Source organism: Pseudochaenichthys georgianus, chromosome 9 (genome assembly GCF_902827115.2).
Source record: "Pseudochaenichthys georgianus chromosome 9, fPseGeo1.2, whole genome shotgun sequence".
NCBI lineage: Eukaryota > Metazoa > Chordata > Actinopteri > Perciformes > Channichthyidae > Pseudochaenichthys > Pseudochaenichthys georgianus.
In genome coordinates this window covers 1,252,274-1,275,807 of record NC_047511.1, presented here as the reverse complement: position 1 = coordinate 1,275,807, position 23,534 = coordinate 1,252,274, and the positions used below count along the sequence as shown (strand labels likewise).

The 23,534-nt window shown below is 42.1% G+C and overlaps 1 protein-coding gene across 1 annotated transcript in view; it reads left to right on the top strand.

Annotated features, from left to right (window-relative positions):
* The window catches only part of olfml2a (olfactomedin-like 2A), a 34,939-nt gene extending 11,959 nt beyond the window's left edge, over nucleotides 1-22,980 (top strand). Inside the window, exons 2-8 of the mRNA XM_034092036.2 lie at nucleotides 4,498-4,761; nucleotides 5,420-5,527; nucleotides 6,192-6,368; nucleotides 6,902-7,148; nucleotides 15,407-15,718; nucleotides 15,854-16,039; nucleotides 20,696-22,980. Coding sequence (XP_033947927.1) covers nucleotides 4,498-4,761; nucleotides 5,420-5,527; nucleotides 6,192-6,368; nucleotides 6,902-7,148; nucleotides 15,407-15,718; nucleotides 15,854-16,039; nucleotides 20,696-21,300 — 1,899 coding nt within the window. The 3' untranslated portion in view covers nucleotides 21,301-22,980. The remainder of the gene's footprint in view (nucleotides 1-4,497; nucleotides 4,762-5,419; nucleotides 5,528-6,191; nucleotides 6,369-6,901; nucleotides 7,149-15,406; nucleotides 15,719-15,853; nucleotides 16,040-20,695) is intronic.
* Nucleotides 22,981-23,534: the final 554 nt, after the last annotated feature.

The following is a 23,534-nucleotide window of genomic DNA, read 5'->3' as shown; positions in this document are numbered from 1 at the left end:
ATTATATTTGTAATGTGCTTCTGGTCCTCTTTCAGTTGAGACAGTGTAGATCAGTGTTTCTCAAACCTTTTCATACCAAGGACCACTTCTATCATTTTTCTACTGATAAAGTGTGCTATAAATAATGTACAGGCTTTCAGATTGCTGTAGTTCACTAAACAGACATTAACGACATGTTTGGTGTTGAAAATGTCAGAAAAAGTGAAAGAATGGGAGATAAATATCCCCAAATCTCAAAATGTATTATATTTGTAATGTGTTTGTGGTCCTCTTTCAGTTGAGACAGTGTAGATGAAGGATGTGTCAGGATGTAGAACTCCTGTGCGAACATTGGATAAAGCCAGGTTCATATTCTTGTTTCATGTTGTTGACATATCAGAGTCAAAGGTTTGCACAGAGCGAAATATCTTTGTGTTGCGCCATAAAACAGAAAATACTGCATTAAAAAAGTCATTTCCTGCATTTTTCTTCTGATAAAGTGTGATATAAATAATGTACAGGCTTTCAGATTGCTGTAGTTCACTAAACAGAGACATTAACGACATGTTTGGTGTTGAAAAGTGAAAGAATGGGAGATACATATCCCCAAATCTCAAAATGGTATTATATTTTGTGTGTGTGTGGTCCTCTTTCAGTTGAGACACTGTAGGTGAAGGATGCTTCAGGAAAAGACCAAACACTGGATGTCTTTCAGTCGCCAACATGTGTTTTCGAGACACTGATACTAACGGGGAAATCCTGCAGGACTCAAATGCCTCGTCTCTGTTCCCTTAAACTCATTTGGGAGTGATTACCCATCAGCCCCGGGGGTGCAGAGGAAAGTCAGCGTTACCCCCGGTCTGCACGTTGTTTCTCTTTCAGAAACACAGAGGACTGTCTGTATGATGCGATCACAGACACGCTGCAAACGGTGTCCGCCAAAAGTCAAGTCCAGTGTCTTTGTAGTGTCATTTTTATTTGCTATAGTTTGGGAAGATTGAAATTCGGTAGGGAAAGCCAGCTAAGTCGGTAGGCGGTAGAAACATGTCAAGCGGTAGACTACCGCCCAAACCGGTACGGTTGGCAGGTATGAAGCTATGTCCACTGTATGCTAGCTTGTCTCATAGGGTGAATGTGGAATGTCTGGTCAGGCTGCCATGCATTGCTTCCTGTTTATTTAGGAAGTCATGTGCATGGCCTGCCAAAGCTCCGTCATCATCCACAGCCAGCTGGTTATGCGCCTGTGATGTTGTTCTCTGAGGCTCTCCTTTTAGTCACACCTGCTATCATGCAACAGGAAGCTTGTGGCTACTTTCAAGATCTCCCTTGCTTTTGTTTCCCTACAATAAAAATGTATTTGAAGTCCAGCAGAGGTTAGCCTAATGGAGTGACATGAGTTTGGATACATGCAATCAATGACATTGATATCCAATTTGGTCTGTTTAATTCTTACAAAGCCACAATAAAAATATATTTCCATTCATTAAAGAGATACTTCACTATTCGCGATCGGCTGTTCGGCGGGGAGGAGCGGCGTTGCGTAAAAGCTTTTTTTTGCCATTTCTGTAGCTCTGTTTTCAAAAATTCTGCAAGCGTCGCTTGATATATGCAACAACTTAAAGGTCACATGTTATGGCCATTTCCACTGATCATAATTCCATTGTTGAGGTCTACTAGAATAGATTTATACTGTGCAAGTTTCCAAACTCATATTGGTTTCGCATACAGCATCTCTGTAAAGTATGTGTATTCACTCTCTCCACTAAACGGCTCGTTGCAGCTCTTGCCCCCCCCCCCCCCCCTCCCTGTGAGCCCAGTGTGCTCCGATTGGTCGGGACCAGTCGGGACGTTGTGAATCACGCTGAGCTCCGTGGAGGTGTGATTTCCTTGTTTAGCGATACACAGCGAAACACAGCCAAACTCACCCTGAGCACACACAAAGTCACAGCCGAAGTAAAAACAATAAGTGTGGCTTGATATTGAGAAAGAAAAAGGTTGATAAACGCTGTGAGAATGGGTCTGCAGAGAGAATTTCGTCGCGATCCCAACTGTCTGTTATCAGCCTGCAGCGAGGGAGGAGAGATCAGCAGAGCTGCATGCACTGAGTGTGTGAGGAAGTCCGTGGATTGGTCAATTTGGACCAATCAGCGGGGGCTTGACGTAACGGCTCCGCGGACGTAACGTAACGGCTCCACGGATTGTTCCATTTCGTTCCGGGGACGACATGACATCATGATGTCCCCGGAAGAATCAAATGGACAGTGACATATCTCCAGTGGCGTAACAAGGTTGTGATTGGCCCCGGTGCAAAGATTTATTTGGCCCCCCCCCCCCCCCCCCAACTCAGCGTTGCTTGCTCTTTTTTCTCTCTCTCTCTCTCTCTCTCTCTCTCTCTCTCTCTCTCCACTTTCAAAATCTATTTAAAACTCATAACAAACAAACAAAATTCCCAAAGTTATCTTGAAATTAACTAATTAAATAAACGAAACGAAAAATATAGCCTACTTATGCAAACAACATAAAACGGAGCATTATTTATTTCTACTTGAATGTCGCACTGCACCCGCTTTGCGATTATGTAGATTATCTCATTTTGAACAGCTGGACTCAAGTATTTCACAGAACCTTGTGGTCGCTCAACAAGTTCTTTCAGAACCGGATCGTAACATGCTAAAAGTTCTATCATATTGAGAAAGTTTCCACTGTTGGGCTGTCCAAGAATCTCCCTATGTCCTCAAAAGCCAAGTTACAAGTGGCCAGAGTGATTGTAATGTTGACAATACGCTCAAGTACCTGTCTCCAGTAATTAGCAGCATTCCTTGCATTCCTCTCCATGTTTGCATTGATTCTCCCATTTTTCTTCCACTGTTCATATATGACACACGCTCCGACATGGACCTGAGATTGTGCATGTGAGTCAATCCTCGCAGACAACGCATGTCCACGCATCACTGTAGAACAGTGCACCTCGGTCTGCGAACAGCCAGCACGGCTCACAATAGGCACAGTCCAGGGTGGGGGAGTAACACAGCCATGTCCGTGGCAGTTTGATACCTTCTCTGGTAGTGGTGGTGTAATACATCTCGGAGAAACACCTGTTTCCTTGATGTGTGTCTCTGGGGAATGGGCCGATAGGCCTACATGGACCGGTTGCTATAATATACAGCTTCACTTGTGGAGCTAGATGCATGGTGGTGAGGCAGGTGAGCTATCGTTAGCCTCCGGCTCCGGCTGCCGCTGCACGTCAACATTACCAACGTTAGCGTTCGATTTCGAGGACGATGTATAACAAAAAAAACGGTCTAATTTTGTCTGTTTAGCCTTTACATCTCCCTGTTCTCTCTTGTCCTTTCTCTTTTGAGCGCCGCTCTTGTGTTTTGGTTTGCTATTCAATTTGTTATAATTCTGCCGATCTTGCTGCTGCTATAGCTGTGTAGTACATATAACCTTTGATGTTGATTAAACGGTTCGCTCGTGACACAAGGTATCACATGACATGAAAGGGAGCAAGGTCATTGGACAGACAAATAAAAAATGTATTTAGGTTGCTAGGTTACTTTGAAGACTGCGTGAACCAGTCAATGCCATTGGGGCCCCAAAATAAAATATATATAAAAAAAAAAAAATGATATATATAACATTTCTTTTTTTTTTTTTGCATGGGCCCCTGGACGGCTGTGGCTCCCGGCTGCACCGTCGATAGTTACGCCACTGCGTATCTCCAACGAGGCGTTTTGGGGAGGTATTTTCTGTTTTAGAGTTTTACTCCCTACATGGTGTACTTTCAGGGTTTTGACTCTGCACACCGTTTACATGCATAAAAACCTTCATAACACACAAGGGGACGGGTAATAACCGGAAAAGCATGACATGTCACCTTTAAGTAACAACATACTGACACCAGTTAGTAAAAACCATGAATTAATGCTTTGACAAGTCTGCAGACAAGACGGCAGGCGAAAAACCTTTTAAAATGCTTGTTTTCTGAATGGAGATTGGATTGATCAGGTTAAGCTAATGTTGTATATGCTGCGTCCACACTCACAACAACAGCCTATACAGACATAAATAAACCAGCGACTGTATTCTCCATGACACAGACAGTCTGTGGTTTGTACTTGTTTAACTTTTGTCTAGTTTCTGAACAGATATGAGGAGCTGTGAGCTCTGAGTGCTAACAGCTAACGGCTGATGTTTTGGTAGGATTATCTCGCGCAACGATTGTGAAGATTCTCTCTGACCAATCGCTAGTCGAGAGTGTTTACGTCACTAGTTTAGCATATTTAGACCGGTTGTTGGCCCGGTAAGAACCTCGATTTTGGAGGGCCAGAATAAATGTGAAAAAGTAGCCCTGAGCCGGAACTACCCATAGTGGAAAATTCCGCTCAAACCGTGCTATGTGCTGCAGTGGAAAAGCGCCATCAGTGAACACAAAATGGCGATTATAGAGACAGCACAAGAAACGGCTAAAATAAAAAAGTATCTTTGGATTTGAAAATAGATCATTGTGTCTTGTAGATCTTTGGGGAGACGGAGCCGGTCCGGATGACGTCAGAGGGCTCAGACTGTCGCTGCAAGTGCATCATGCGCCCTCTGAGCAGGGACGCCTGCCAGCGGCTGCGGAGCGGCAGTGTGCGTGTGGAGGACTACTACACCGTGGAGACAGTCAGCTCCGGATCCGACTGTAAGTGCTCGTGCACGGCCCCCTCGTCCTCCCTCAACCCCTGTGAGAACGAGTGGAAGATGGAGAAGCTGAAGAAACAGGCCCCCGAGTTACTGAAGGTGGTGACATGAAACTCAAATCTGCTCTAAGTACAACATCTATCTGATCGTATCATCTTTCTGATGGACGATGGACAGCATTTCTTTCTACAAGATAGACGATTCCATCTTACATAAAATAAACTATTTAAATAGTTAAATTACCATTTTCTGACTTAGTCATAAGATAAAGGGGTTTTAATAAGAGTCTTATTTTTAAAGCCACGAAGATCCCGAGTACCACTTTCATACCTCTATTTCAGTTCTGCAGTAAACTAATTAATACAAATTATTATAATTGATATAATAATCTTTAATAAATACATATATGTTGTTAGGGTTGGGGTTAGTGCTTGAAAGTACAAGGCTTAAAAGCATTAAAGGTCGTTTCACAGGCAGGAGAAGCACGCTATGTACCATATGAAACAGAAGGCAGTTCCAGATGTCAGTCTCCACTTTAAACTATAGATTGAGCCAATACATACACAAATAATTAACATAGACTCTGATTGAGCCCCAGACTGAGAACACTGGATGTCAATAAGTGATCAGAGCAAATGTTTTTGAGGGCACTTTAGCTATTACTACAGTTACGCAGAGGCACATAAAGATGTCAGCTCTGTGTTCAGGAGAAGGTGAATAATGCTACTTCTTTTCCTTTTATTGCATGAATGACCAGCTCCAATCCATGGTGGACCTCCTGGAGGGAACACTTTACAGCATGGATCTAATGAAGATTCACTCCTACATCAACAAGGTGGTGTCTCAAATGAACACCCTAGAAGAGGTAGGCAACCGATTAGGCGCTTTCACACCAGAGTACTTTTCCCAGGAATAGTTCCGATAGTTATTTTGCGTTCACACCAAAACGATCTGGAACTAGAACTTTTTTGCGAACCTTTTCACCCCATTTTAGTCCCTGCTCTCTAAAAAGGTTCACATTTTTGATTGGCTGGGCGAATTGCAAACCACGGCCCGTAAAACTCTGAAAGGTTTTTGTGAAGCCGCCATTTTATTTGCTCTTTATTTATTATTAGCATTAGCCCAGCGCACCAACGGAGAGAGACTAACTTATGGCAACACAAAAGAAAACATGGGAGCGGTGGAGTGATGAGGAGGTGTCGGCGCTTCTGGCGATTTACTCGGAAGGCTTCAGTAGAAGCTGCTGAGAGCCAGTCCCCAACTTCCGGCCGGGGACTGGCTCCCAGCAGCACCTTCAGCGACTTATTCCGGTGTGAACGCGATTTACTAGATAGTTCCAGGAAATAGAAGTTCCGGGGAAAGGTTCCGGTAACTATTCCTGTGAAAAGTACAGGTGAAAGCGCCTATTCTTCACATCATTATGCTGAAAGGATTGGGAGGAGACATATTGAGAGGTGTTTCTTGTGACTCTGTATACAAGCCTATGTTACATAACATATTGCAATTGCTTTTATGATGTTATCTTTCAGACAATCAAGACAAACCTTACGCGAGACAATGAATTTGTCCGAGACAGCATGATGAGCCTCACCAACCACTTTAAGAGATACGAGAACTACTCCAACGTTATGATGAGCATCAAGAAGGACATCTCCAGCCTCAGCCTGCAGCTGCTGCAGAAGGACTCCTCAGAGACCAAAGCACAGGTTCCAAGAAACACAATTCTTTCACTATTTCACTTTTTTTTCAGTTTTTCAGTGTTACTGTGTTGCACTGTTGGAGGAGCCTGTGACCTAAGATTTTAATCGACATAACTACACTGTAGCTATGTACGTATGACAAATAAAAGCCTTGAACCTTAAACCTTGAATTCAATCTCAAGGAGTGACAGAAAAACATAACAAATCTTACTCAAATTTGAATGGATTTGATCATACTTTAAATGTCCCTTGGATATTCTGCAAATAACATGTCTTACATTGCTATATATTGATTTTTATAATGTTTTGCAAATTCAGGTTTTACATTTTCAAAATAACCTATCAAATTAAGTTTAATGCCCATTTTATTGGTGACCAACTCATATGACCACGTATGCGTCCCAGGGACTCGCTACATTAAATACTTATGTAGGTATACTATCTAACCCCACCCTTTTTTAATAAGCATGGTCAGCAGATAAGACTCACTGGCCAATATTACCAGGTGTTGTGAAATAACCAGAATGTCATGTTTGCAGGATACCAATGAAGAGAAAACCAAGGAGGCTGTAAAGATTCCTAACAAAAAGACCCTTGCGGCCAAACTTTCAGCCAAACCACCCAAAGCAAAGGTCGTAAAACCCAAGAAAGAGGTCATTAAACCTGGGAAGCCGGCCAAGCCTGACCCTACAGCAAAAGCCAAGGTGGTTGGCCACCAGCCCGGCGTGGTGAGGGGCATCACATACTACAAGGCCGCCAAGAGTGACGACGATGAGCACAGAGGAGGTGGGATTTTCACTTCTCCAAGCATAGTGGTGTGTTCATAAAAAAGCCACCAGCTAAAGCAAACATTTTGCTCTAAGTTTGCGCTCATCTGTGTGTGATCATTGTGTGTGATCTCTGTTGGTGTTGAAAAGGGTCCACATGTGTTTCTTCAGCAATGTAATCCAACGCAACGTGAGACTTTGCTGGATCAGGCAGCAGTCTTCCAGTCGAAGAGCAAGATCATAATTAGCTGGATTTAGAGGACAATATAAAGCTTTCCTGACAATCTTGTTTTACACAAGCGTGAGGTATGGCTGTTATTGTGTTGCAAACTTCACACTGAAGCTCATGCAATAAAATAAGGAATCCATGGCTGTGTGCACACCAGGTCCCCTCAAAAGATTTAAGGTTTTTCGCAGAGCTAATGTAGTTAGCGTAGGATTGTATTTCTGGTTGAGGGGTAGAATTTGAATTTGCGCTCCCTGAATGGGAGCGCAAATTCAAATCTTTGTATTGTACAAAATACCTGGAGCTAGTGGAATGCTGTCTCAAAGGAGTGCTGCCATGTCCATGACATGCCTCGGCTTCAGTGTGTAGGGACCCTCACCATCGCAGAGAAAACATTTCCTGACTCCTTCCAATCCTCTTTAAGTCTAGTTGAGTGAATAGGTATGCTGCGTCTGCACCGGGCACAAGCACACAACGCTGTCAGAGCGCGTGTTCTGCCGTGTGTGACCTCAGAGGGCCCAGCCACCCTTGTCAAATCACTGAAACCAGGCGGCTGCATTTCCATAATCTCCGGCAAAGAGCAGGATGCAGGAACTCTGATTCGCCGAGGGAACATTCCCACATCTTCATGCTTTTTCGTTTTTTTCCTGAAATGCCTCTTTTCAAACTTAGTTTCAGTGTGAGTGGTTGGTTTAGCTGCACAGCGTTCTGGAGCAGCTGGTTTGAGTTCATCTATCATTCTGTTTGACCTATCACTTTGACTGTGACCAGTGGAAGCAGAAGAAAAAGAGTACATGCTAACAAACACTTTTTGACCTATAGCGCCTCCTGCTAACAGTTTAACTATAAAGGCATCTCGGAAAGAGACCTTGAACAACAGGGCCTGTGACATTCAGACTGAGGCATTTGTACTGTAGCCAATCAGGAGTTCACAGAGGTCATTGTCCAGTCTGAAAACCTTCACATTACCATGCAAATAGAGTGCAGGTTTAAAATATACCCTCTCCTGTGCGGTGATGCTGTAGAAATATATTATTTGAGGATGAACTGTCCCATTCAAATTATGAAAAAGCACATACAATGTTCCTTTGTTCAGTTCATTAACTGGCACGGTCCTTCAAAAATACTTTAATATCTTCATCACAGTATCCTAATAGTTTAAAGGGGTTTTAGATCTTTGTCAAAGTAAAGTAACAAAGTACAACGTGTGTCCCGTCTGCTTTACCGAACACACATGGTAACTGAACAATCTGTCCTCTTCATTTGCTCTCCACACAGTCATCAGATACACTCAAACAATGAGATAACACTTTTAGCAGATAACTATATATTTTTTTAAATTGGGAAAGTAGAGTTACATTTATTTAAAGGTACAATAAAAAAATATAATCTTAAAACACTTAAATTGTGTAAAACGTTCCAGGATATTGTCTGTACTCCCTCATCAGGGCCATGTGTTCAGTGTACAGTGTGGGGAAGATGCTGCTGTGATGTGCCCACACCTGTCTGACAGCAGCAGCAGAGCAGGCTCTCCCTCTGCTGACCACACGTGCATAAAACCCTAAGACTAAACAAAAAAAGCAAAAGTATCACAACTACACTTCTGGTAGAGATATAACATTGCAAAAGCAGGAGGAAGGCAGGAACACAATGATTATCATCATTTATCAAACTTCATCATCATTTATCATGTCATGGTTTTCATTGACAACATTTATATTATCCATCAGAAAGTTGGACTTCACTTCTTTAACACCGCCAACATTAAGAAAGTTCTGCCGAGATACTTTCAGCACATCAGCTGCCCGACGCGCTGGGGAAACATACTGGATCATGTTTATTCCCCTTGTCGACATGGATATAAGGCTCTCCCTCGCCCTCCCTTCGGCAAATCAGCCCACATCTCACTGCTGCTGCTGCTGCTGCCGCTGCCGCTGCTGCTGCCGCCGCTGCTGCCGCCGTCTGCGTGCGCATCTCTCCCAGATGAGCTGACAGCTTTGCTCACTTCGAGAGCAGCCAGGCTGTGGAGGCACAGAAGGACCAGGAGCCCTGGCTGTCCTTTTGTTTTAAACAGGGCAGACGTGTGCAAATCCTTTAACCCTTAGATGCATAAGTGGGTGTTTTTGGACCCGGTGAGGTGGTTTTCTTGAAGTATCTTTGTAATTACATTTTTGTATAATTTCATATTCCAGCTATTCCTCAAAAAACATGTATATCATGCCATTCACATTTTAAATTTACATTTTAAGAAATTGTAGTTTTTGTATTACTACCCCAAGCTTCCATAAGTGGGTCAAAAATGCAACAAGTCCTCCAACTCATACGACCAAATATGCCGATTGTTCAGACCCAATTATTACGACCAAATATGTTGTTTGTTAAAGCGCTTAATACGTCCTATAATTACGTTTTAAAGTTTTCGCCTTCTAGTGCTCCCGTTGAATGCAAACGTTACAGAGGGTCGTTTATTCACAAATAACCCTCTCTGTAAAATCCTAAATTTCTAGCGAGAAGTATATATTGTTCTTTTAGAATCCACGTCAGTCGATATGTAGGATCTATAGTTTGATAGATATTACGAAGATGATTTGAGGTATGTGGCAGCCTCCATGTAAAGTTACGGGTTGAAAACAGTATTTCCGGTCTCGACGTTTTCATAATAAAACCAATGATCAAATGATTTAACAGTGATATCTGCACTACTCATCCACTAAAAAACATCAGTTTATCCTAGTTAATTATACGACATTTATTGGTTTAAATTGTGTACAATGCTTTTGTGTTTTTCCCATAGCTTTTTCTCTTTCGATTCTGAGAGACACCTTTCTTTTTTCAGAGGTTTTGATAGGCTAAAACATCGATTGTTTTAGCCGCAATGCATGTTGGGATATGGTGTTTATCCGATATGAAATCGGAAAAATATTTTTTTTAAATAAAATAATACTTTATTCCGAATGTTCTTGCTTTTCTCTTTGGAAGTCATCACATAACGGCATTGTAATACACGGTTCGGCTGCATTAAATATTACATATCTGCCGTAGTTATTTATTTATAGAGCCCTGATGAGAAGACCTTTTGACAAACTGGAAGAGATGCCGCCAAAACTGAATACGTGACGTGGATCATAAACATATTAGCAATTAAACAACATCTTCCATTTTTTTTCACACAATACGTCTCCTTGCAGTATCAACACTAATTCAGCTGACTTTTATATTTGATCCAATTGGTAGATAGGTTATATTTACACCATAACGGTGCACAGTTGATAGAAAGGGATTTTTTTGTAGTTTTTAAAGATATTATTTACTACCTTTCTAACTCCTCATGACTGTTACAGGTCTATACAGGTTCATGGTACAATGCATAAGCTTCACATCGAGAGACTGAAACTGTATTTTCCTTTACCGTTCTGTTTTAATTTCACAATAAAATTAATAGTCATATTATGTTTGATATTATAATGTTTTATTAACTCCACCACTTGTTTTTTAACCCGCACCGCCTAGTGGTTAAAGCACGTTATTGCATTTTGTTGTTGAATAAGTTTTATTTGATGAAAACATATAAATATTAAGAGTAGCCTACATACAAAATTGAAAATATCAAGAAGATACTGTAGTGATATCTACAATAAAACAGTTTAGTGCAGGATGTCCAAAGATATTAACAGGAGGATGTGCAAAACAGACAAACTAATAAGGCTTTATTTAAACATTAAAGAATGCTTTAAGTTAAGGTCTTCTTTTGAATAAGAAAAAAAACGTTGGGGTTATCCACAGATAAATATGAAGTCTGACAAAGTACTTAATATCCAATATATTGCATAGTTTATTTTGGCACTTGACGATCACCTTCCCTGAATTTGACTCAGGTGTAACTAAAGTCTGATTTAAGGGTTGTTTATATTTCACATAATTAATCAGAATCTGCAAAGTAACTCAAATACGTAGTGGAGTAAGAATACCAGGTTAACCTCTGAATTATAGTGGAGTAGAACAAAGTAGTATGCTGCTGTATCAAAAACATTTCCCAACTTGGGATCAATAAAGTATATCTTATCTTATCTTAAGACGATCGATGGCTACTGCCATATTTGCAACATTTGCCTCTGAACCTTGACAAGTGCATGTTTCAGGCTTATCAATGAACAACAGGAGGGGTCACAGACATAAGACCAGCTGTTAAACAAAGCTCTTCTGACCTTAGGTGTCATGTGGGTATATTAATTCACCCATTTATTAATTATATGTTTTACATTTTATAACACCACTGTGTTTTGTATCCCCTAAACCTCCAGGGTGTACACAGTTTAATACTGGCAACTTCTAATTGTGGGAAATACGAAAACGTCTTATAAAGCGACGTGCCATAGAACATGTTGTGAAACACACAATAGCCAGCATGTGTAGTTCTGGGGGGGGGGGCTGGACCCGTCCAATTCCAGTTTTGGAAAGTCTGCCGTGGTTCCATTCCATTTCAAAGGGCTGTTGACGCTCAGCGTAACCTTGGCGCACTGCCACTCCAACATCCAATCACAGGGCTTGATGAATAATCACGGGGTTTGTAAAGCAAGGCGGATGTTGTAGTCCCAAACGATAGCTGGGGATTCTGGGTAGTGTAGTGTCTTCGGAAGCTGTAGTGTCTAAACTCCTATTTGTTTCTCTGAATCGAAGGTTAAAAACACAAAAGCATTGTACACCATTTAAACCAATCAATATTGTGTAATTAACAAGGATAAACTGATGTTTTTTAGTGGATGAGTAATGCAGATATCACTGTGTAATCATTTGACAGTGAGGGGAATATATCCGCTTTTATTATGAAAACGTAGAGACCGGAAAAACTGTTTTCACCCACGCTAACTTTACATGGAAGCGGCATAAACGTTATCCTGGCGAGACCTCAAATCATCTTCATAATATCTATCAAACTATAGATCCTACACATCCACTGGACGTGGATTCTAAAAGTACAATATACACTTCTCACTAAAAATCTAATCAAAAAGCATTTTAACGCCAAACTATTCCACAATTTAGGATTTTCCAGAGAGGGTTATTTGTGAATAAACGGGAGCATGTTGTTTCTTACGACCACTAGAGGTGCTACACTTTAAAACGTGGCTATGGGTCGTAATCTAAGGTGCTTAAACAATCGACCTATTTGGTGTCCTTCTCAGGTCGATTAAATTGAATCCTTGCGTCCCTCACTTGCGTCGTTTCCCTGCGTTTAGTCCCTCCCTATCCTGACCTTCAGGTGCTCCATAGAGAGCATCCTGACCTTCAGGTGCTCCATAGAGAGCATCCTGACCTTCTACAGGTGCTCCATAGAGAGCATCCTGACCTTCTACAGGTGCTCCATAGAGAGCATCCTGACCTTCAGGTGCTCCATAGAGAGCATCCTGACCTTCTACAGGTGCTCCATAGAGAGGATCCTGACCTTCTACAGGTGCTCCATAGAGAGGATCCTGACCTTCTTCAGGTGCTCCATAGAGAGGATCCTGACCTTCTACAGGTGCTCCATAGAGAGGATCCTGACCTTCTACAGGTGCTCCATAGAGAGCATCCTGACCTTCTACAGGTGCTCCATAGAGAGGATCCTGACCTTCTACAGGTGCTCCATAGAGAGGATCCTGACCTTCTTCAGGTGCTCCATAGAGAGCATCCTGACCTTCTACAGGTGCTCCATAGAGAGGATCCTGACCTTCTACAGGTGCTCCATAGAGAGCATCCTGACCTTCTACAGGTGCTCCATAGAGAGGATCCTGACCTTCTACAGGTGCACCATAGAGAGGATCCTGACCTTCTTCAGGTGCTCCATAGAGAGCATCCTGACCTTCTACAGGTGCTCCATAGAGAGCATCCTGACCTTCTACAGGTGCTCCATAGAGAGCATCCTGACCTTCAGGTGCTCCATAGAGAGGATCCTGACCTTCTACAGGTGCTCCATAGAGAGCATCCTGACCTTCTACAGGTGCTCCATAGAGAGGATCCTGACCTTCAGGTGCTCCATAGAGAGGATCCTGACCTTCTACAGGTGCTCCATAGAGAGGATCCTGACCTTCAGGTGCTCCATAGAGAGCATCCTGACCTTCAGGTGCTCCATAGAGAGCATCCTGACCTTCAGGTGCTCCATAGAGAGGATCCTGACCTTCTACAGGTGCTATATAGAGAGCATCCTGACCTTCTTCAGGTGCTCCATAGAGAGGATCCTGACCTTCTACAGGTGCTCCATAGAGAGCATCCTGACCTTCTACAGGTGCTCCATAGAGAGCATCCTGACCTTCTACAGGTGCTCCATAGAGAGCATCCTGACCTTCTACAGGTGCTCCATAGAGAGGATCCTGACCTTCTACAGGTGCTCCATAGAGAGGATCCTGACTGGCTGCATCACGGCCTGGTACGGCAGCTGCACCGCCCTCAATCGTAAGGCTTTACAGAGGGTGGTGGAAACTGCAGAGAACATCACCAGGACGGAGCTGCCATCCATGGAGGACCTCTACTCCCAGCGGCTCAGGAAGAAAGCCCTCAGGATTATAAAAGACCCCATCACCCCAGCCACAAACTGTTCAGTCTGCTGCCGTCTGGCAGGCGGTACCGCAGCATCCGGACTAAACCCACCAGACTCAGAGACAGCTTCATCCCACAGGCCATAGACTGTTAAACACCTGAACAGTTGAAACAACATCCCTATTCATCTGGCTGCTACATACAAATTATTTAAAAATTATTTATCTATTATATATCCTATTTCAATAACTTGCATATTGACTCCTATTGCACTATTTCACTTTTTTAAAACTATTTTTCTTTTTGTAGTACTATTTACTTGCACTATATTTTTTCTGTAGATCTGTGTTTTGTGTTGCACTGTTGGAGAAGCCTGTGGCACAAGATTTGTATCGGCATAACTACACTGTAGCTATGTCCGTATGACTAAATAAAGAACCTTGAAACATTATGAGAACATAACTTTCCATTAAAAGCTATAGATATAATGAAGAATCTCCGTCCCGTTTTTATTAAAAGCTAAATATATCCTCCAGTAGTTGGCACCTCCAGAGCCCTATAGGGAACCCGGAAATGTTAAGTGACCCAAAGCTTAATGATAGAAATGTATAGTAGGGTCCCCAGCACATAGAAACTGCTGGATGCTAAGTTGCATATGTTGGGCACAATAAGCATAAGTTGTGTTAACCAGCAATTACCATTATAGCTTATGTGGACAATAGTTATGAAAATGGCTTCGTCGATTTGGACAATTTTGGCGTGGGGGTAATTGAGGAATGAGTCAATTTCCAAACCAAGTTTTAACCAAAAAATGCCAATGTTTGTAGTGTACGGAGCGGGCTGATTTGATTGCTTTTGGGTCTATTTGGTAGATTTAATGTTCATCTTGCTCTCTATATCCAATGGTCGCAACACCACTCATGGTAGTGAAAATCAGCCCACGTGGGTACAAGTATGGCCACTTTCCACTTACCATTTTTGATAGTGAAAATGTCAGAAAGGGACTTAGCATCCTCAATACCCCCAAAACCACTCCAAATGTGTTCAAATCGGCCAAGTCATTTTTGAAATACTGTTTACATCGGCTATAATGTTATTACATTAAATAAACACAACCTGTGCTAACTGTGCAAACTGCCCAACATATGCAAGTTAGCATCCAGAAGTTTCTATGTGCTGGGGACCGTACTATACATTTCTATCATAAAAGGTTGGTGTACTCAACAACTATTACTCAGTATTGTGTGAAAAGCAGTTTAAGTGAGCAGACAGGCAGAACAGACTGGGGAGGAAGGAAAGAGGAAGGAAGTTATTGTTTTCTGTGCTCTGCAAAGAGCACATCATAATATGTATCCTGCTGTTGAGGAGCACCACATTATACTGCCTTCATGTAACCATTAATGCTTGATCATTATTACTCTCTTCTATCAGACTGTCTGACCTTGTTTTGCCACCTGCTGTATTTTTTATAGATCTTCTGTCTGAATCAGTTTCCTTCTCTATCTTTGCCTGACTGTCTTTTTACCATCCTCCGCCAGACCATTCTGCAAAAACACACACAGCCCATCACGTCACAGAGAACCAGTCAGAGGATGGAGGAGCTGAAATGGTCCTGGAAACCCTGGAAACCCTGGAGGCCACTGCGGCCGGACCCACTGCCTCCACTGCTGCTCCCCCCACTACCACTGCAAGTACCACCACCACAACTACTGGCACCACAACTACTGGCACCACCACAGCCACTGCTGTCACCACACCTGGCACTCCAGCATCTGAAGCACCCGCTCCGACTATTGTGCTGGTGCTGGACAACTCCAACAACAACAGCCGGCCCAATCTCCACAGAGCAGGTATGTGATAGATGTGATGGAGCTCAGGATCATGTTGCAATCTGTGCAGCAATGACAGACGCACATTGAGCAGCAGGAAAGTGTGTAGGTCACTGTATAAATAATTGATAAGAATGTTCTGCTTGCTTCTTCCAGGGAAGATCCTAAGCTGTGAAGGGACTCTGGCATCCATTGACCAGCCAGAGAAGCAGCACAGTTACGGGCGTAATGAGGGAGCCTGGATGAAGGACCCTCTGGCTAAAGACTCCAAGATCTATGTCACTAACTATTACTATGGCAACAACTTGGTTGAGTTCCGCAATGTGGACAACTTCAAACAAGGTGCTCCAATTAGTCCTTCTTACATTTTCCCATTGGCCCACCATAAACTGCCAACAAACGATCAACTGTTAAACCAAAGTTTTAATTATTTTAATATTGACCTTGGTTTTCTGATTTCAAAGGTCAAACTATGAAAAAAACCATCTGTTTTTGACGTAGCTGTCACAGGTAGTGGAGCAGGGTGGACCCAAACACAGGGGACAGGAACCTATCGGCAAGGCAAGGGGGTGCAAGGAGGGGCAAGGCAGAAGAAGATCTTCCCAATGTACGACAAACAAGGTTCCGACAGACTGAACAAAAACCAGGAAACGAGTACAAGCAGAACTAAAGAGGGGATTGAGTGTACAGCGGGTCAAGTTGTTGCAGGGCTAATGGAGAACAGGTGGACATAGTAAGGACAGGATAGACAAACAAAATAGTTGGGAAAACACACAAAAACAGGAACTAAAAACAAACATGAAAGGAAAGACTTTTCAATAAAACAGGACACTGGGATTTAAAGCTGCAGCGTGCTTTTATCTACTCTGTCATCTGCTCTCTTTTCTGCTCCCTAACTCGCTGCAAGAGTAGAGTTCCTTTCTATTTGTAGATCAATGAGTACTCAAAATACTGTACCAACTCAAACACTCCTGTGTAACCCCATCTAATCCACGTAGAACAACACCCTTAGGCCATGACTAAGCAATGGAACATTTGCTTTCCAATCAAGCATAACCATGTCCTTAACAGTGTAAGCCTGGGTTCATTAAAATGACAGACATTAAGCCTTTTAGAGAGACACATACTGTATTTCCATCCATCTGAAAACAACATACCTCTGGTGTTGTCCTGTTTTAATGTAGCCTATAGTTGTTGTTTTAAAAAAAAATACATTGATGACATTGATTCATGGTGAATATCCTATGAGCTCTGTGAGACTGATGATCGTTGGAATGTAAGTCTAAGATTTTGGCTTCCGTGGGTGGGAAAATTAACATCTTCCAAATCCACTGAGCAATTGGATTACACTCTCTAAAGCCCCTGTCACACTGTCCCGGAATTGACACCAGATGGACACACGAATATGGAATTGTGAATTTCGCACGAAGATGGCCCCAAAGTTGGCCCCAAAGTTGGTCAACAGCCAAGCAACAGCCGGAGCAAGTAGGATGCCTACAGAAGGCCACACGATGGCACCCGAACCACACAGGAAAATATGGTCGTAGACTTTACTGATGATTTAGAATGTATCCAGACTCAACGTAAGAGCTTGTGCCTCTTCGGGGGGTGCTAACATTTAAACATACACTTCATTCTTTACTTTTCCGTAACTTATCTCCGTCATGAGGTTTCCATAGCAACAACAACTTCCTGTCAACAGCGTAAACTCGCCTTCAAAATAAAAGCATCTAAATAAAACAGGAAGTTAACCTAAATTACATTTAAGACACACCACTGCAACGAAAGTAACAAACACAATGTAATATCCTTTTCAGTTTCACAGAACACAAATTGGGTTATTTACATAATCTGTTTACATGATTTTGTTGTGCAATAAATGCAATCTCGATGTCATCGCACTATAATACGATGGCTACACGACGGCATTGCGAGGGCTTCACGTAGTCGTGTTGCCTTCCTAAGACAATCGGGCAGCTTCTTGTGTCCTTCGTATTGTCTTCGTGAAGCGAAAAATGGCAGATGGCACCGATGATCACACGAAGTAAAGACGAAGATGACACAATTTGACAAGCTGGCCTTACGAAGGGCAACATGGACACACGAATTCAACAAGAAAATGAACTTTCGCAGGTCTTTCGCCAATTTTTTGGTATGCCAAAGATTTTGCCACCGCTCATGAAGTTGCTGCCGGAGCCTGAGAAACTCCACCGGCGGTCTTACGATGGCTTAAGATGCCCTCACAAACGGCCCGATGTTGTTACGATCAGAGCCGAATTTGAACATTTCCTCTATCGTGTGTCCATCTGGTGTCAATTTCGGGACAGTGTGACGGGGGCTTTAGAGAGTTAAGAAGCTCTTCCCTCGTAGGACCTGCCTTGTTGATCTAGATGTGTTTGGACAATGGGATTTCTAAATTCACCTACATGCGAGGCATCCTGTGGGGCGGGGGCTCACAGCTGTGTGCGGATGACTAGCTATTTGGTGAGGCCTGCTGTTCCCTGACATGTGCTCCAGCGTTTCCTTAGAACTGGGCACAGCGGAGAGGGATTAAGAGTGGGTTGGCCTTATGGACGGGGATGGGGGGTGTTCTGCAGCACGTTGTTTTTGTCCTTCACTGGGCTTTCTATTTATTATCATTATCTAAATCACACTTCCTGAGGTTGTAAGGTTAGGATAGCAGATAGGATGTGATTAGAACATGACTTCTACAGTACACAAGGTGTTTGTTTTGGAGTGAACCCCTGAGCAAACTGTGTCACTGCCACATGAAGCCGATGTGGACACAGTCTGGCATTGTACAAACGTTGCCATTGGTGCTTTGAAAGGCATATTATATGCTTCGTGAAATGTATCCAACTTATAACAATATTAAACTTTATTTATGAAAACCTTTCAAACAGAGTTAGAAAGTGCTTTTATATAGCAATAGAACGCCTTAAAACACACAGAGCATATGCCTTAACATATTAAAATGTTTTTTTTTAACATGGTCCTCCAGAGATTGAAGTGTCCAGTGCAGAGAATTGAGTTCTGAAATAAGCTGTGTAACCATTTGCATCAATGACCAGTTTGCTATATACAGTATTATCCTTATGGATGGCTGGCAGTTGACCAAACACTTGAATCATTTTATAATTTTATGGAAAAAAATTTCATTTTAAGCTACATTTATTAAAATAGCAGTTTTTGGTGGCAAGTCCAAGTCAATCTCGAGGTATAAGAACATGTTAAGTAATTTGCAAGTCTTGCGACCTGAGCATTTGAGCATCAGTTTAGCATGTCCTTTCATAGTTGCGTTAATAGGGCTGTTCGCATGGCTGAGACCACGCTCATTCAATGTATTGCAAATTGAATATTCGCTATGTCTGACAATGGGAGGCTCAACTGTTATTGCCCTACTTGTTACTTTTGGTTAATTGTTATATATTATTAATTGTGTTAAATGGTCATAGGATTATAAGTCGTATTGATGGACCCTGAATTTCATCAAATCTAATCAAATGATGGCAGACTTTATGATTTCAGCAAAGATTGTGTAATTTAACAACATGTGAATAAATGCTAAAATATCTAAAAGTTTGATTTACACTCCTAACTAGTTAACTAGCTAGGTTATGGTAGTTGTCTTGACAATTTGGTTTCAGGGTGATAACAAAGGTGGTATTAGTGAACAGAACAGTGGTAGTCAAATGTTTGATGTTTCAGGGTATCTTTTCACTGCAGCCACAGTGGAGCAGAAACTCCTGATGGTAGACAGTTACACAATGGCAGTTATTGGATATGGTGGAGCCAGTTGCATCAGAGCTGTAACAGTGGTCCTTTTTGTGCAACAGAATGTTTTTATTGGCAAAAAATAATTGGGTTTTTACTAGGGCTATCAAACGATTACATTTTTTAATCAGATTAATCACAGCTTAAAAATTAATTAATCATGATTAATCACCATTCGAACTATGTCCAAAATATGCCATTTCTTTATGTATATTGTTGTAGGAATGGAAAGATAAATGAAAGAAGGCGGATATATCCATTTAACATACAGTATCTATGTTTATTATAGCATGTGTGTCAAAATGAACGAGAGCCCACACACCTATCAATCATCAAACCGTGGGGTCTTAATTCATTACGTGTTGATTTCTATCAACGGGGGAGTACTTCAGGAAAGTCGACAGGGGGGGGTGGGGGGCTAGTGGAGTACTTCGTGACCACAGAGCGTGAACGTTGTGATCAGCTGTTTTAGCGCAGTTCTCCAGTGAAGGGGGGAGTCTCCCTCCGCAGCCGGTTGGCGTAGTTTTGGCACAATTCCGTTGTACAGACCGACGTTAACAGCAGCCCTGTCTGTGCACACGGAGACCGACTCTGTCGTCCGGTGATCTAACCGCCTTCTGGAAAAGCTTCACAAGTACGTCGGTACGCAAATGCGCTTTGTGACACAAGTGACGGTACGCATTTCAGATTACACACATAACCTGCGTACCAGTTTTGTGCACCCCTGTACTACAGCAAAAGTATTCTCCGTTGGGACTTCCTGCAACAACACCACGCCGTTATCTTGATTCTGATTGGCCAGAAGACATTATCAAAGATGTTCTATTGAGAAGATGATCACTACGTGACAAAAGTTTTCAAAATCGTTTCTGGTCTTCGGTATTTCCAGACAGGTGGCTACTGAAATCAATCTTACTAACTGCTGTCTGTGCAATTCTCGGCACGAGTTGGCAGACTTTATTTAGCTTACTTTAACATCATTTTTCAAAGTGGGGCTAAGCCATTTCTTGGTATGGGTGTAGCCTACCGCCATACCATGGCGCTGCCACTGGTGGGATGTATGGGGCGGGCCATTCTGCACATGCGTTAAATGCGTTAAATATTTTAACGTAATTAATTCAAAAAAATTAATTACCGCCGTTAACGCGATAATTTTGACAGAATTAGTTTTTACCCATGCTTGATAAACGAGTAAAGCTAATTTAATATTCTTGTTTGTTGTAGGCCGATGGAGTAACCTCTTCAAACTGCCTTACAACTGGATAGGCACAGGCCATGTGGTTTACAATGGAGCCTTCTACTACAACAGAGCCTTCACCAAGAACATCATCAAGTATGACCTGAGGATGCGATATGTGGCGGCCTGGACCCTGCTGCACGACGTGGTTTACGAGGACACCACCCCCTGGAAGTGGAGGGGTCATTCGGACATTGACTTTGCAGTGGACGAGAGCGGCCTGTGGGTGATCTACCCCTCTGTTGACTATGACTACAACCAACAAGAGGTGATAGTCATCAGTAAACTGGATCCAGGAGACCTGTCACTGAAAAAGGAAACAACCTGGAGGACAGGTCTCAAGCGGAACTCCTACGGAAACTGCTTCATTATCTGTGGTGTCTTGTACGCCGTCAACGTGTACAACCAAAAGGAAGGAGAGGTGAACTATGCTTATGACACCCACACAAACACTGAGGCCATCCCACGCCTGCACTTCACCAATGAGTACTCCTACACCACCCAGATTGACTACAACCCCAAGGAGAAGGTTTTGTATGCTTGGGACAATGGCCATCAGCTGACATATCGGGTAAACTTTGTTGACCCGTGAGCTACTCTGTGCTACAGATCACTGCAGACTGCCAGTATTGCACCTACTAAGAAAGATGCTCAGTATTTAACAGCCTTGAAGCGGCCCCATTGGACTCAGGACTAAGGATGAACCTAAGGCAGCCTTCCAGTACCAATGCATGCTATTCCAACACCTGACCTCAAAGTGTACCAAACAAACATGCCTTAAATGTGTATTGGGATGTGGACATTCATTATGTCGATAGAATGGACAATGATCAGTGAAAATAATCTCACAGGTTGAGTTAAAGCTCATAGGGAAGATCTTTGACTATCATAGATCTTTTTGTGTATGTTCATTTATGAAATGTCAGCAGGCTGGCTTACTAGCACACTTACTAACAGATAGCTATACACAGTTACAGTATTTTGTTTTCAATGTCTTACAGCAGAGTTACAACACAAACCCTATAGAGAGTAGGAATGAGCATCGTGACCAAATTGGGCATAACATGCTCTGATCTTTCAGGAAGCATCCAAGACCTTCCAGGGATAATTAATCTCCCCTGAAATAAAAACATAAATGGACTTTATATCTTAGTTAAGTCAATGGTAGGAAACCTTAGCATCTACAGCAGGGCTGGTATTCACTTGCAACCATCTTGGCAGTGCTGACCTCAAATGTGGAGAAAGTTATATTCCTTAGAATCTGTGTTTCACCGCTTTTTATTTATCGGTCTGAAAGTGGCTAAGGGCTATTCTCGTGACCATAATTGTAACCATGGTAGTCAGAGGAACCGTCAATAATATAGACAGCTAATACTGTACCTTGCAAGCTACACAGTTCTGCGAGTTGTCACTATGCCACCAAGCCTCGGGCAATGCTGATTCCATGAAGACCTGTGCATGAATACGATTGGACGTTCCTAGTCAGCTGGAAGCCAATGAGGAATAGTGCGGTGATGGTGCAGCAGTAATGAAACAGCTAATGTGGATCATGTAATGAAAGTGTGCTTTCGGTGCCCTACGTGACATCAGATACCGCGTTGTCTTCTACCTTTCAAATGGGCTTCAAATATTTCTACACATAAAGTGTTATTTTTCTCAATTCCCAACATTTAACTCAACCAATGAGATTATTTCTGCCTTTATAGTAGTTTTTCTTCTGAGAATTGTTTGTAAAACTATTGTTCCATTTGCCATCTACTCCATCCTATCAAGAAGCACTTTGATCATGAACCACTTCTGATTATTATTCCGGCCTCATGATGCTGCATTTCACATTGAAGTTGTTTTTAGGGTTGTTTTGACACATGTTTCTAAGCTTAAGACTGCTTTTTTTATAATTTCCATTCATCTTGTTGAATTGATAAGGTCTTTCAGCGGCTTTCATCATTGTTAATAGTTCTGCATAACCATTACATTTGTTGTTAGTATTGATTGTGTTACAATTTGATCTCAATGCACAGTACCATTAGCGGCCCTATCTTCAATAATAGTCACCACAAACCTTACATGTTTTCATTTTTGACTTGAGTTTACTCTGACAGTACACATAGTGTGGCTTTTATTTAGCTTGTTCTTGAATTATCAGGAGTGTTTTGTTAAGTTTATCCATAAAAAGGCATGCTTATTTCAAACAAATAACTTGTATATTTGCAAAGTCTTTATACTGTACATCAATAATAATGTCATGAAATGTAACAATATTTGAAACCAGCTTTTTGTGTCTGTGTCTTTCAGTCAGTGGTTCTCAAACTGTTTCTGCCATTCCCCACTTTGAACAGGTGGGCCTTTTATGGGATTAGTTTTGTTTCATAAAGATAAAGCAACACTTTCTCAGAATAAAGCAAGACTAAGAGTTTAAGAGAAAAAAAACTGAGTCAAGCAAAATCAATTTAATTAAAAATATAAAACTATAAGTTGCAAACAAATCATTTGTGTAATCATGTAAACTGTAAGTATTTTTTTTGTTTTAACATATCTTTGTGTTTGCAGTTCTCTTTGCTTCGTTCTCAATGATCAGACTTTTGCTCTCGCTGCAGCTCTTCTCGTTTGTGCTCCCTCATTTTTTGTTTTCGATTCTGACACAAACGTCCCAGGGGGCGGGACTATCAGGGGTGCGTCCCCATTGGCTACTCAGTTTGATTGACAGCCCACTACAGACTCCGGAGTCTACTCGGCCACGTTAGTGTTGGTGTCTCCTGAGGAGTCTTCATGAACATATCGGACTTCTCTTATGGATTGCTGTGCATTAGATTTGTGTTGTATAGT